A 13,929-nucleotide genomic window follows, 5' to 3' on the forward strand; every position below is an offset into this window, starting at 1 on the left:
TTTGTTTTTGTTGGTATGTATATCTTTCCCAAACAATCTTTGGGAGCTGAGAAGCTTCTGGTCCAAATTTTCTACGTGATATGTTTTTCTCATGTATTGGTTTAGAAACTTGGAATTCTTAACTTTAAAAATCCCTACTGAGTTGCTTATGATATATTGGGTTATTTTTAATTATATAAATAAGGGCATGGCAAGTAGTAAGTATATATAATTATTTTTAAAGGTGTTTCAAATGAAGTTTTTAAGATGTTATGATGTCAGAGTCAGCAAACTTAATTTTATCTTTTTTTTTTAAGCTTTTGTTTGTGAAATTATCATTGTAGAATGGCTCCAAAGCAATTTTCGATTTCCAAATTGTTGTTGGCGGATACTTAGTATTCCGGAAAGTCCATTCTTTTTATCTGCTTTTAGTAATCTCAGCTGGCAGTGAGGAGTGTGAAACTGGGCAAGGAAAGTAAAATCATGACTCTCTACTAAACCAAAGTCAGTTTTAAAGAGGGCATCCACAGATTGATAGTGGGCACAGAAGAGGGGAGAGAAGCAACATCAAAAAGAAAATGAAATTATCTGATAACCCTTTTCCCACACTTTATCAATAGAACCTTATGGCAGTTATAAAGAATAAATGTGCATGACATTGCTGGAGCATGATTCATTGGGTTAGAACCTTTGAATTTTTTTGGCTCTGTTCCAGTATTATCTTTCTGAGAGTTTACCTAATGATGTGGTTCTGCTGCTTAATATTCGCAGATGATTCTTCCTCAATTAAAATCCAAATTTATTATGCAGTATTCAAGATCTGTTATAGTGTGTTGCCAGCCTTACTTCTCCTTCCTTCCCTCCACTTGTTTACTCTGTAGCCACTCAGTCAAAGTCTTTCATGCCTCTTTACTTTTTCATGGGAGTAACCCCTTTTTTCTCTTTGACTGTTCACTGCCAGTTGTTCAACTTAAGATTCAACTCAAACCACCACCATTTTCTCCCAGAACTTAGTCTCTTTTTCTATGATCCCATAGATTTTCATTTACATTTATGTGTCTCTTTTATAATGGCCATACATCACTTAACGAAGGGGATACGTGCTGGGAAATGCGTCATTAGATGATTTCATCGTTGTCTGAACATCATAGAGTATACTTACACAAACCGAGGGGGTAGAGCCTGCTACACACCTTGGCTACATGGTACTAATCTTATGGGACCTCTGTTGTATGTGCGGTCCGTCATTGACTGAAACATCGTTATGTGGTGCATGACTGTACTTTTTAAAATGTACTGAATGTTGTAAGCTTACTCTGAGGTTTTTTTTTCCTCGCACTCCATACACTATAAGCTCTTGTGGGCAAGGACTGTTTTCCTATTCTCTGTATTCTCAGGACATAATAATTGCTATATTAAAACTTTTTGCGGGACTTAATTTTTAAAGATTTCACAGTAGAACAGGATTTGAGTCCCTCTCTTAAACAGAACCATCAATAATCACTCCCTTTGTCATGCTTTGCCTTTTTGTGCTCTTTAGGCAGATACACAGATTGACCGAGAACATCAAAACTTCTATGAAGCATCGCTAGAATATGTCTTTAAAATTCAAGAGGTCCAAGAAAAAAAGAAGTTTGAATTTGTTGAACCGGTAAGTTTTAGTTTCCCTATAAAATGGTAGGTCTAATACATCCTATGGAAAAAAACTTAGTTTTTCTGTTGAAAATTATGATTTTTAAAAATAAAAGGGGCAGGAGAAGTGGAGGAGGGTGAACAGGTGGAGCACGGGGCACTTCTAGGGCAGTGAAACTATTCTATATGATACTGTAACGGTGGATACTTGTCATATATTTATCAAATATAAAACCCATCAAAACCCATAGAATGTACAACACCAAGAGTGAATTCTAATGTGAACTGTAGCCTTTAATTAATAATGTATCAGTATTCAGTAATCATTTGTAACAAATGTACCACACTAATGCAAGATGTTAGTAACAGGGGAAACTGTGGGTAGGGGCTAAGGGGGTATATGGGAACTCTATAATTTCTGCTCAATTTTTCCATAAACCTAAAACTCCTATAAAAATAGTCTATTAATTTAAAAAAATTAAAAATAGAAGGATGTACATTAACTTACAAATACCTCAGTGAATACACCTCACCGCTAAAGTGACCCATTTGCCAAACTTTAGTTGAAGGGAGAAAACGTCAGGCTGTATTTCTCTCTTTGTTCCACCCTGCTTTTTTGCAAGGCTAGGACTTGCCTGATTTTCCAGTGAAGTCATTTATTTTCCTAAGTCAGGGCAAAAAGTATTAGATTCTCTAATGTAAACTGCATTACAGAACAGAACAGGTGGCTGGTCTTTATAAGCTTACTTCATTTTCTTAGCGTTTTTCCCTCAAGTAGTACCTTAATATGTTACAATGTCGCCTGAGCAGGCATCTTCACGAGGCATCATCTGTGATGAATAAAGGTAAGTTCTGTAGTCAAGATAATTTTCTGTTAATTTATGATGCTCAATTCCCATGAGATAAGAGGACAGTGATAGTAAAATACATAAGTAATTAAAAATATAATTTAAGCCATACTTTTCTTATGTCAGTTTGTAAAAAAAAAAAATCTGTTTATAATAAATAAAATACCATGATCCTATTTTAGTGGAGGTGATGGGGAGAAGAGAAGACACATTTTAAAATGGATTTGACAGCATTCATTACCTGATGGAAACCCATCAGTGATTCCCTAAAAATGATGGGAAATGGAGACAGAGTGGAGGCTGGGAAGAGTTATGAGTCCCTGCCTGGCTCCCAGCACCTCTGCTTCACTCCTCTGCCTTCAGGTGGAGCCACATGACTCTCTTCTGTAAACTGGGCACTTGGCAAGTTTATAAGACCAACCCTTCAGTGAGAGGGATTTAAGGAACTGGAGGCCACAGTGCAGGCTCAGGGATTTAATTTTCACCTTTTGTTTGGGATAAGAGTCTTGACTCCAAGTTCTATTTGCCAACCAGCTAAGTCCTTAAACTTAAACCTCTTAGAATGAATTGGTAACCTCTTATTTGGTAGACACTTTGAGGATCTGATCTAACTTATTTTTTAGGGGGCCTTCTGAAACTCATATGGGGTTCACAGACAACTGGTCAGCCTAACAACCCCTAATCTAGGAAGATTACCACTACTTAAAATTCCTAGTCCCGTTCTCAAGGACTAAGTCCTGCCTCTGAATCCTACGATGGTTTTTGAAGCCTCTCTACTTGCTGGCAAACTTCCTCCTTAGGGTCTACCTCTTAGGATTTCTGAATTTTAGCTCTTCTTGATGCTAACCTGTTAGAGTATCCCCATTAATTCTGATGGTTTTCCTTGGTACTTCTTCCTTCCCTGATCCCATTCCCTTTAGATACTCTGCTCATCTACTATGAGGTTATTCCTCACACCTGGAATGGTCCTTTCAAATCCGTAATACCTCTCTCTCTTCTGGAGGGACATGCAGGTAGCCTGTTTCCCCATCTAAGCCTGTTTTATAGCCCATTCTGTCTGGGAACAGTGAACTAGACCATTCAGTAAGATGACATCAGGTATAGAAGGAGAAGATTGTAAAATTATTTGCTCACACATGACAGAAGGAATGATAAGAATTTATGAACTCCTGTCATAATACACATAGACATGTGGAAACTGTCCTTCAATTGAAATGTATTTAATTTCTTACCTCTACCATATCCCAAACTGGGATGGTCTGATAAGTCTTCTGTAATGCGTGCCTTTCTTGTGACACCACAATCAAAATCAATGTTAAATTTGTCCTTCTTCCAAAATATTTTCTTGGCTGCTGTATTTTTCCTATTAGAATGTCTGGCCAAACTACATAGTACCGTCAGTTTAGTCTCATTCTCGTTTCTAGCCACAAAGTCTCATCCATGGGATTCTACTGAATTTCCATTTCAGTAATGAGAAGAATAGAAATGGGAGCAATGAAACATGGACATGGTGCTTTTTAGGTTATGCATTTACACACTAATTTGGAGGAAAAAGTTTTTTAAAATTTCAAAACAAAGCTCCGAGGAGCTATAAATATAAAAACATATGAGGACATTTTAATATTTTTGCAGTTTTTATTCTGCAGAAATCCAGTTCCTGTTGCATTACTGTTTCATATTGCAGAAATCTAGCAGTTTATTCTGGTTTTAGCCCCGATTTATGTAATAAATAAGCATTAAAGTAAAGCAAAATGCCCTAGGGATAGGACCTCTCTTACACAGATTGTAAGATCAAGCAGAAAATGTAAATAGGGGATGGTGATTGGCATTAAATAACATTACTTTATGATAGTACATTTGAGATAATTTTACATTGTTTCAATTAATGTCAAGATCCTACTGCATGTGATAAAATTTCTACAGAATATTCAGGTGATATTAGGAATAAATATTCCTACAGTGTCATTAGTTCAGGGGAACCTGGGTCTAATATGTGGAAAAAGAGGGAACATTTACATATTTTTTTATAAATAAGCTATGTTATTTTGTATATAGAAAATCAGCTTTTTAACTCAAATCTTCATTAGCTCTATAGTCTTAATGGCCTTTTTCTTTTTTCATTTATCACATTTTATATGGAAAGTGATTGTAGCTAACTGGTGATTTCTAGACTTGCACTACCTAGCGTGGTAACAACTACCCACAATAAATATTGAGCACTTGACATGAGGCTAGTCTAGATTAAGATATGCTCTAAGTGTGAAATACATATTGGATTGCAAAGACTTAGTATGAAAAAAAAGTGTAAAATATCTCGTTAAAACCTCTTTATGTTGATTGTGTGTTGAAATGATATTTTGGATATATTGTGTTAAACAAAATATTAAATTTTACTTGATTTAAATTTTTTTTTATGTGCCTACTAATAAATTTAAAATTTCACGTTGATTTTCATTTGTGGTTCACATTTTGTTGCTGTCAAATAGTGCGAGACTGCATCCTTTCCTATTTGCCAACAAGGTGTATGAGTTCAGGTCTGTAATGGGGGAAAGAGACGGGGAGACACATCATCTCCTGACTCTTGATCGTTAAGACCCTCCTACTTCTCAGAGTTGCCTGGAACTTATGAGAATTTTGGTGATTAAGAGAAAAAGTCTGAGAAGTACTCTGAACGTGAACAGCTTGCATAAGAGAGCTGAGCCCTAGTGAATCAGAAGTGTATTATGGTACACGAAGGTATGTGGCTCAGAAAACCAAAAGAATCTTTTTACGACTTCACTCCCTTATGGTTCATCCAGCTACAGTTTGGCTATGTTTTGATTACATCCTTTGAGCATACTTAGTTGGGACTAACATTTTGTGAGCAACTACTACTTGCTATATGTTTTCTCTGCGTTGTCTCACATAAACCCCACGATGGCTTTATTATTAGGTAATTGTTATCCTTCTAGATGAGGAAGTTAAGTCATAGAAAGATTGTTAGTTGCCTGAGGTCACAAACCTCAAGAAGGGGAGAGCCAGGAATCCAGAACTCAAATCTGAAGTCACTGTGCAATACCACTTACTGCCTCAATGGCTACTTGACTACAAAAATTAGTCCTTTGTAATACTTACTCTGACCAAATAAAATGGATGACCCTAGCAAATTTTATTGTAAAGCTATTTAAAGTCCTTAAAATTAGAAGAATACAATAAAAGATTGATCTTTACTTTGGTAAAGGTGGTTGAATCAATGCCCATATGGGCCCATGCATTCATTTGTTCTTCCATCCTTCTTGGATCATCCTATTTTAAAAGTTGTCTCCCCAGGCCACAGGTGACAGGCCACTTTCCATGTAGAGACAGAGAAGTATAATGGCCAAGTGATTGGAAATAAGATGGAATTTGGCTCCAATCTTTATAGCCATGCAAATTGGGCATAGTTTTCAAACTCTGTGTGCCTCAGGTCTTTATCTGTAAATTGGGGATAAAAATTGTATGTAGTTCCCAGGATTGTGGTGTGACTCAATCAATGTAGGTAACACACAGAGCAAGTGTGCGTTAGCTGGTGCATAGTTAGCATCAATAAGGTGTCAGCTAGTGTGTGCTTTTACGTGGACTGTTATCCCTACATATGAAAACAATATTGATGATTGTATTTATTAGCATGGCTTCAAAGCCAGAGGTAGCTTTTTCAAAAACACATTTTTAATTTTCACATGCTTCTAAATATGCATCTAAATTCTGTAAGAGCATTTTCATATTATTCTTTTTAGACTTAATCTTTTTGTATTATGTTTAAAATTAATATGGAAATGAAAATAAACCGTTATATATAAACTAAAATACACCGCTTTTGATATTCTTCCCTTAGGTCTGCTAAATTTAATTTTAAATTATTTGCTGAAGAAAATTTTTCTTTAATTGCTTAATATGTTTTAGCTCTTTAGCTTATTATGTCATAAAGTATACTGTAAAATACTTTTTGTGTTCTCTAGAAAAGTTTGATAATTTTGAGACTAAATAATAGCTTCTTGCTAAGTTAGAAAAGTCTGTCAGTATGTAAACCTGCAGGTCTTACAAGTTAAACCTTTTTTGTGTTCTTTTTCAATATGATCGGTTAGCTTTAATATAGAAAATTTAATTTAGGGTAAATCAAAATGAGCAAATAAGACAATGTCACTTTTTTAAAAACTCTGTAGGCCCAAAGGTTAAATTTCTATCCTGCTGAAAACCCTAACCAAAATCATTCTATAAAAATGAAACAGTAAACCTCTCCTCAGGTCATATATCTGAAAATAAAATCTGTATTGGTCCTTAGATTTTGTTCTAGGTACTGTTATTGAAAATCTGAAATTTGTAGCAGCAGTTAAATAGTGAATAGAATTTTGGAAAAGTAAGAAAAATACATTGTATTTGTTTGGCTGACTCATCTCCTTGAATTTCGTTTTAGAAATCAGTGATGTAAAGACCTGGTCTGAGTGTAGCGTCTGCTGGATTTTAATCACCTTGTTGACTACATTACTTTTTTCATTCTTATTGAGCTGAAAATATAAGCTGACTATTCTTTGTTGCTTCTGTTTCTTTGCCATGGAAGTTTACCTCCAGCCACCTCATATGAATTCCATCCCCTTGAATGCTCAGAGATTTGCCTTCAGGAACTCCAGTCATTCTTCACTGCTGGGGCAATATATAGCCATGACGTCAAAAAGTTTTGACTTTTTAAAAGTAATTGAATCTATGCACGTAGCTGTCTATTCATTCATTTGCTCTTTCATCATCCTCTGTTAAAAGTTGTCAACGCAGGCCATAGTTGACTGGCTTCTTTCCATCCTTGGCTCTCTTTCCTCTTCAATTTTCTCATTTATTTGGTTAGATTTTGATAGTCATTTATTTCCATTCAGTAAACTCCTCTGAATCTCTATGCATTAGACTTAAAGCACAGTATAGTCATTTTGAGGCTATCCTCAGATGTTTATCTCTAAGTTTCTTCCAGATAAGGAGTGGTGAAGACTATAGGTTTAACTCTCAGGCCTGACACTTGCACAGGGTGAAAATTGATGCCTTTGGTCCACTTTTCCAATCTCCTTAGGGGTGTTCAGTGGCCATGTGTAAAGGTCTACATAGGATTTTGATATCTTTTAGTGTGTTATGGTGCTCTGGGTATGGAGTATTTATTTTTGTTTTTTAAAAAACAGCCTTATTGGGATGTATTTTTATTTTTTAAAAAACAGCCTTTTTGGGACGTAATTCACATACCATAAAATTCACCCATTGTTAGTTAATTTTTGTTTAGGATGTGAGGTAGTGGTCCAACTTCATCCATGTACATGTGACTCTCCAGTGCTCCAAGAATCATTTCTTGAAAAGACTATTCTTTCCCTGTTGTATGGTCTTGGCACTGATGTTGGAAAAAAGTTGACTGTGGAAGTAAGGGTTTATTTCTAGACTCTCAGTTCTCTTCCATTGATTTATATGTCTATCCTCGTGGCGATGTCATGCAGCGTTTGTTACTGTTGCTTTGTATTAAGTTTTGAAATCAAGAAGTCTGGGTCTAACTCCTTTGTTCTTTTTCAAGATTGTTTTGACTGATTGGGTCCCTTGCAATTCCCTGTGAATCAGCTTGTCAATTATTATAAAGAAGTTAGCTGGGCTTCTGCTGGGAGTTGCATTGAATCTGCATATCAGTTTGGAGAGTATTGCCATCTTAACGATATTAATTTTTCTAATCCATGAATGTGAAATATTTTCCTTTTATTTAGACCTTCTTTCTTTCTTTGTTTATTTTTTTTTGTGAGGAAGATCGGCCCTGAGCTAACATCTGCCAATCCTCCTCTTTTTGCTGAGGAAGACTGGCCCTGGGCTAACAGCCATACCCATCTTCCTCTACCTTATATGGGACGCCGCCACAGCATGGCTTGACAAGCGGTGCGTCGGTGCGCACCCGGGATCTGAACTGGCGAACCCCGGGCCGCTGCAGCAGAGCGCGCGCACCCAACCGCTTGCGCCACCCGGCCGCCCTGAGACCTTCTTTAATTTCTTTAAGCGATATTTTATATTTTTCAAATTATAAATTTTTTACTTTTTAAAAATTAATTCCTAGGTATTTTATTCTTTTGAAGCTATTGTAAATGGAATTGTTAATTTCATTTTCAGATTGTTCATTGCAAGTGTGTAGAAATACAACTGATGTTGTATCCTGCAACCCTGCTGCACTTGTTTATTAGTTCTAGGTTTTTTTTGGTTTATTAGTTCTATAGATTTTTAAAAATTTTCTGTGATTAATTTTTTAGGAGAGAAGGAATGAATCACCTCATTGTAAGAGCCTTCACATTTCAGTTGTTCTGTTCAGTTTGGGCAACAGTCCTGGAATTAGTGCGTCAATTGCTTTGGGGTTCTTCCCCTCACTCCCATGCTAGCCTCAACTCCTCTTCTCACTTTTCTCTGCCATTCACAGTATCACTAGTAACAGTGGGCCTTTAAGGCTTGAAACCTGGTGGTTAATGGGCTGGGAAATTATGAATATTTATTCCTTTGCTCACTTGAATGAATTTTGCTAAATGATTATTTATTTATAAGTGCAGTATCAGTTTTTACATTTGGTCAGATTATTGGAGTGACAAATAGTAATTTGATTCTAAAACCCTCGGAAATAATAAAGTGTTATAAGTTTTTCCGGGTTATATAAGTGACTTTATTAATATTAAAACCTAATCTGTCTATCTAGTAGTTTGTAGTAGTTGTTATTGGTATTGTTATTATTTTAAAGGGCAGGCTTTCTTTAAGGCAAGCTGAGCCAACAGTCTTTTCCACATCACTCCACCTATTCAGGCAGATTGAACAAAGAAAGTGACATGGGAAATGCAATTCTTAAAGATTTTCAGGCTGTCCTAGTGAGTTCCCTTAATTTAGCATCATGGAATTTGTTGAGGATAAAATGAACTAGAGTATTTATATGTAAAAAATGTTTAACTTTGCTACCATCTAGAGGCAGTTATTTCATACATGCTGTCTTGATTAAACTTTCCCAAAGCTGCGCCCAAAGCAAATGTGGAACAAAAGGAAAAGGTGTCTGGTTCTTTGTATGTAACTTTTCTGTACCTTTCAAAGGATTGTGCTTTCCCTAGTGGGTGCTCAGCATGCATTGTGAGATTAAAACATAGTTGTCTGCTACTAAGTGAATCTGGATTCTGCTAGAAGATGCCAATAAATTTATTTATTTAGATGAATCTTGGAGAATTGGATGTTTTATAGGAAGATTTATTACAGATATTCTTCAAATATGTATCTTCTTCATAATTTTAATTAAATTCTTTGTATTTAGGATGATATTAGAGTAGCATCTTCCTTGTATAGCATCCGGTTCATAATAAAACAGTTTAATTGTGGACTAAGGATAGACATTAAAACATGAAACAATACTCCTAACAACTTCCTAAACTGTTATTCGGATATTTAGAAGACTAGTGTTGTCTATACACTCCAAAAGTATTTTCTTAGTTTGTCTCTGAAAACCTCTAAATCCACGTTATTCAAGCCTGAATTAATTAAAAGTATTTTTCAATCCTGTTTTAAGATAGTTATTTTTAATTAGACCACAATATATGCAGACTATATATTTTAAATTATTGTGTAATTTGACAAATACAGCATCATTTTGGTAGAGGATAATCTATTGAATATTTCGTTTTGATAATAATTGTCAATTGATGCAAAGTTGACAGGGTAAAATAATTCTAAAATTGGCAAGCAATACATTTTGACACATTATCAGAAACTATTGAGTAACAGAAGAAAAATCTCTAAAATATAACAACTTAAAACCAATTTTAAAGTACCTATATGCTTTCTGAAATGAACAAAGCTTTGTAAGAAGTTGACTTGTTATAGGAAGCAAAGCATTAGGTCGCTGTTTTCAGATAGAACCGGTATTTATCTACTGGAAATCATAACACACATACCAGTTGATGCCTAGCTGAATCCCCCTACTTCCCCAGAGAGAGGAAGTAACAAGATGTTATTCACATATGAAAATGATTTCAAATTGTGTTTCTTCTTTAACTTAAAATAATAGCTTACAGACATATTATGCTGGTTGAATTAGAACAACATTAGCCACTTCTCAAAAATATTTTCTAACTTTATTGTAGGAAGAGATCAAATTGGTGGACAAGTCTGTGGAATAAAATCTCAGTGAATTAAATGAAAAAATTTGAATAAATTACTTTTCATTTATAACTTATTCCATATAAACAACTGTGTTCTGTAACTCCACGGAGAGCCACTCTTTCTTTACAAATAAGAACATCATAAATAAGCACGTATGAATTTGGGATTAGAAAGCTAGGATCATAGAAATTGTGATTTTCTAAAGAAGATTTTATTCTTACGTGAAAGGTCTGTATCTAGCTCCAGGTTTTTGCTTAACTTTTTCCTCTGTTTTGAATTCTTCCCACTCCTTGCTAAAATGTTGTCTATTCAGTACCCAAATCAGTAGTGCCACCTTGTGATATTTGCTGTAATTTCATCCGGCCTAATCTTTATTCCTTTGCTTGGATACTTCTTATCTCTACTTTACTGGTTTAGTCTTCCTCACATCCTCACATGTTGTATCTCCCTGTTTTGGTTAGAAGCTCTTCGAGGACAGGACCTATGTCACTTTGGTCTTTATCCCCATTAATGGTCTCTCCTGGATATCCCTTCAATGCATTTGAATATTAGAGAAATTAACATGACAGCTGCCCATGACAAGACTCAAAAATGTAATCACTGTGTCCCAAAAAGGAAGTAAAAATTAGCTTTCGTGGTTTCTGTTTCACATGTATAATTCTAATTCCTACTTTGCCGAACAAAGAGATTGGAAATTTATTAGCCTGAGGAATTAGAATGAAATATAATTTCTCCAACTTATTATATTTGGTGATCATCATTTTTTTCAGTATGTTTTCATCGTTTCTTTTTTATCTCTTTATTTTTGCAGCTTTTGTCATTCCTTCAAGGTTTATTTACTTTCTACCACGAGGGATATGAACTTGCCCAGGAATTTGCGCCATATAAGCAGCAGCTGCAGTTCAACTTGCAGAATGTAAGACTCTAGCTGTTCTCACTGCCTCTCCTAGTGAATCAGGTGATCACAGGGCAACTAAGTTATAACCAAGCCAAACCTTGGAGTCTTTCAAAGACTTATCTAAGTGCAGTAAAACCTCACTCATTTAGAAAAGCCACATTGTAAATTTATTAATTTTTTTGTTGTTGTTGTTAGCTGCTGGTTGAAAGTACACCAGGAAAGAGCTAATCTTATGGTAGAAAAATTTATACTGGCAAATTTCATAAAAATAAATATTACTGAGGTGTAGACACTTGGAAGTTGGGAAGCTTTTGTCTTTATGCAGTGTTCTCATTAATTCTCTGAGTGACGTTAGACAAGTCTTATTTTCTGAGAAGATGGCATTTCTCTATCTGTGAAATGAAGGAGTTGTACTTGAGCACTCTAAGATCCTGTCCCTCTCTGAAATTCTATATAATATGTCTGATATTTATTATTTTCAAATAATAAATTTGAACATTGTTTTGAAGCATTCAAAAATAACTGTTTTAAAGCTTAAATGAGAATTATTTACAAACTTCCTATCTATTGTTGTCAGGGCTTGTTTTGTAAAGTTGTCTAAATAATTTTTTTAATACCTGATTGCATAGTTATACAAATTCTGATTTGCAGATGCTGGGCACCACTTAACGTAAAAAAAAAGAAAAATTTAGCCAATCCATTTCTGCATTATCAAACCTGACAAATAATGAAGCCCTAATTGTTGAGGGTTTTGTATAAATGAAAAGTTATTTCTGAAATGCTAACTGTTTAGTACTCTATAGCCAAAATAATTTGGAAAGCTATCACTTGGTTGTCTGTAAAAAGCTTGTCGTTCACTGCTTATCTGATTCTTGCCACTGTGGAGATGTACAGTAAAGAGAACTATGGAGTTGGAGTGTCCCATGAGAAATATGTAATTGGATTTGTTCTACTGTGTTTTGAGTTTTAGCTTTTTTATTTAATCTAGATTTTCTAGCAGAATCGATTTTACATGCAGTTCATTCCATTGTTTTTCAATATGGAATGCACTTAGGCTTTTTCAGTAAATATTAAAAGGGAAAATTATAAAAGCCAAAGTATTTTTATGATTTATTTCCATATTAAATGCAACTATAATTTGATTCCTGGGATTCAAGAACAGGAGAGGGGTAAGGAATTGGTAAACATTTGATTTTTATGTTTAAAAGAGAAAAGTGGCAAACATGGCAAGTAAAATTTTCCTAATTTACAGAAAAGATTCAGTTCTTTTGTTATGAGCTGTAATAAAATCTTAGAGTTAGGTGGTGGTGATTTTTATGTTTCCAAACACATATTGTTGAGGTAATGTGGCCTGAATGCAAAAGAGATTTTCATAGAGAAAAGCATTATGCTGTCTATGTCTTACCTCAAGTAAACTTGCTGTAATGTGAGTAAACTATTTCTTGTAATAGAAGTTAGAACCTGGAAACCTATTCATTTTTATGAGTTAATTTATATACTGATCTCTTATTAATTATATTAAGATTTCTGGAAACCAGGCGAAGTGGTGTTTCTTCAAAAAAGTATTTGGAATAGGGGTGATGAACTCTTAATAAGTGCCACGTATATCAAAAGTGTGTGAATTTAATTTGTTTTTACCCCCCCACCCCCAAGAAATATAAGTCCCTATTTATATGCTTTTTTACCTTAGGTATTAGTGAATATAAAACTCTACTTAGTAAATATTACATATTTTTAAATGCTCTAATTTTCCCCCTAAATATTAATATTAGAGTGGGAAATAGGAAGAAAGACACACACACACGCGCACATACACACACACACACGGTTCAAAGAGAAACATGCAGAAGGTTATTCAGAGAAGTTTCACTAAAGCAATTCAAAAATCAGACCATGGGACTCAACATAGAGGGTCCTGGATGTGGTGAAGCGTGCTGAAAGAATCAAGGTTATCCTTTGCACCATTTGTAGTTTGGAAACTTTAGGCTGGGGGTTCCTCAAAACTGGTAGGAAACAATGAATGAAATTGTTGTTTCTGTTTACTTAAGACAAGGAATAATTTTGAAAGCACTCGACAAGAGGTAGAGCGGTTGATGCAGAGGATGAAATCTGCCAACCAGGATTACAGACCACCCAGCCAGTGGACGATGGAAGGCTATCTGTATGTCCAGGAGAAACGTGAGTCACAGTGATGTAACTTAATGTGTCTTGTGGTTAACATTCTGTTTTCGTGAGATGTGCCTTGATTGGCATTTTTCCCTTCAAGTAGGAAGGCTGAAATTCCTTACATTTTTATCATATTTAGTTTGCTCTATCTCCATTACCACCAAAGTGAGGAAGTTTTTCCACATTTCCCCATCAGGATCTCTAAGTTCGTATGTTATTGAACTTGGAACTTACAACCATCACTGATGATGTGGTACC

The 13,929-nt window shown here is 35.1% G+C and overlaps 1 protein-coding gene across 3 annotated transcripts in view; it reads left to right on the plus strand.

Moving 5' to 3' along the window:
- The window catches only part of ARHGAP42 (Rho GTPase activating protein 42), a 261,608-nt gene that overhangs the window by 194,121 nt on the left and 53,558 nt on the right, over positions 1–13,929 (plus strand). For all 3 annotated transcript variants that reach the window (XM_004427415.3, XM_087433629.1, XM_087433628.1), the window contains exons 6-8: positions 1,520–1,630; positions 11,419–11,523; positions 13,554–13,683. In XM_004427415.3, the coding sequence (XP_004427472.1) occupies positions 1,520–1,630; positions 11,419–11,523; positions 13,554–13,683 (346 nt within the window). The remainder of the gene's footprint in view (positions 1–1,519; positions 1,631–11,418; positions 11,524–13,553; positions 13,684–13,929) is intronic.

This window comes from Ceratotherium simum, chromosome 7 (assembly GCF_057802395.1).
Source record: "Ceratotherium simum simum isolate JZ-2026a chromosome 7, ASM5780239v1, whole genome shotgun sequence".
NCBI lineage: Eukaryota > Metazoa > Chordata > Mammalia > Perissodactyla > Rhinocerotidae > Ceratotherium > Ceratotherium simum.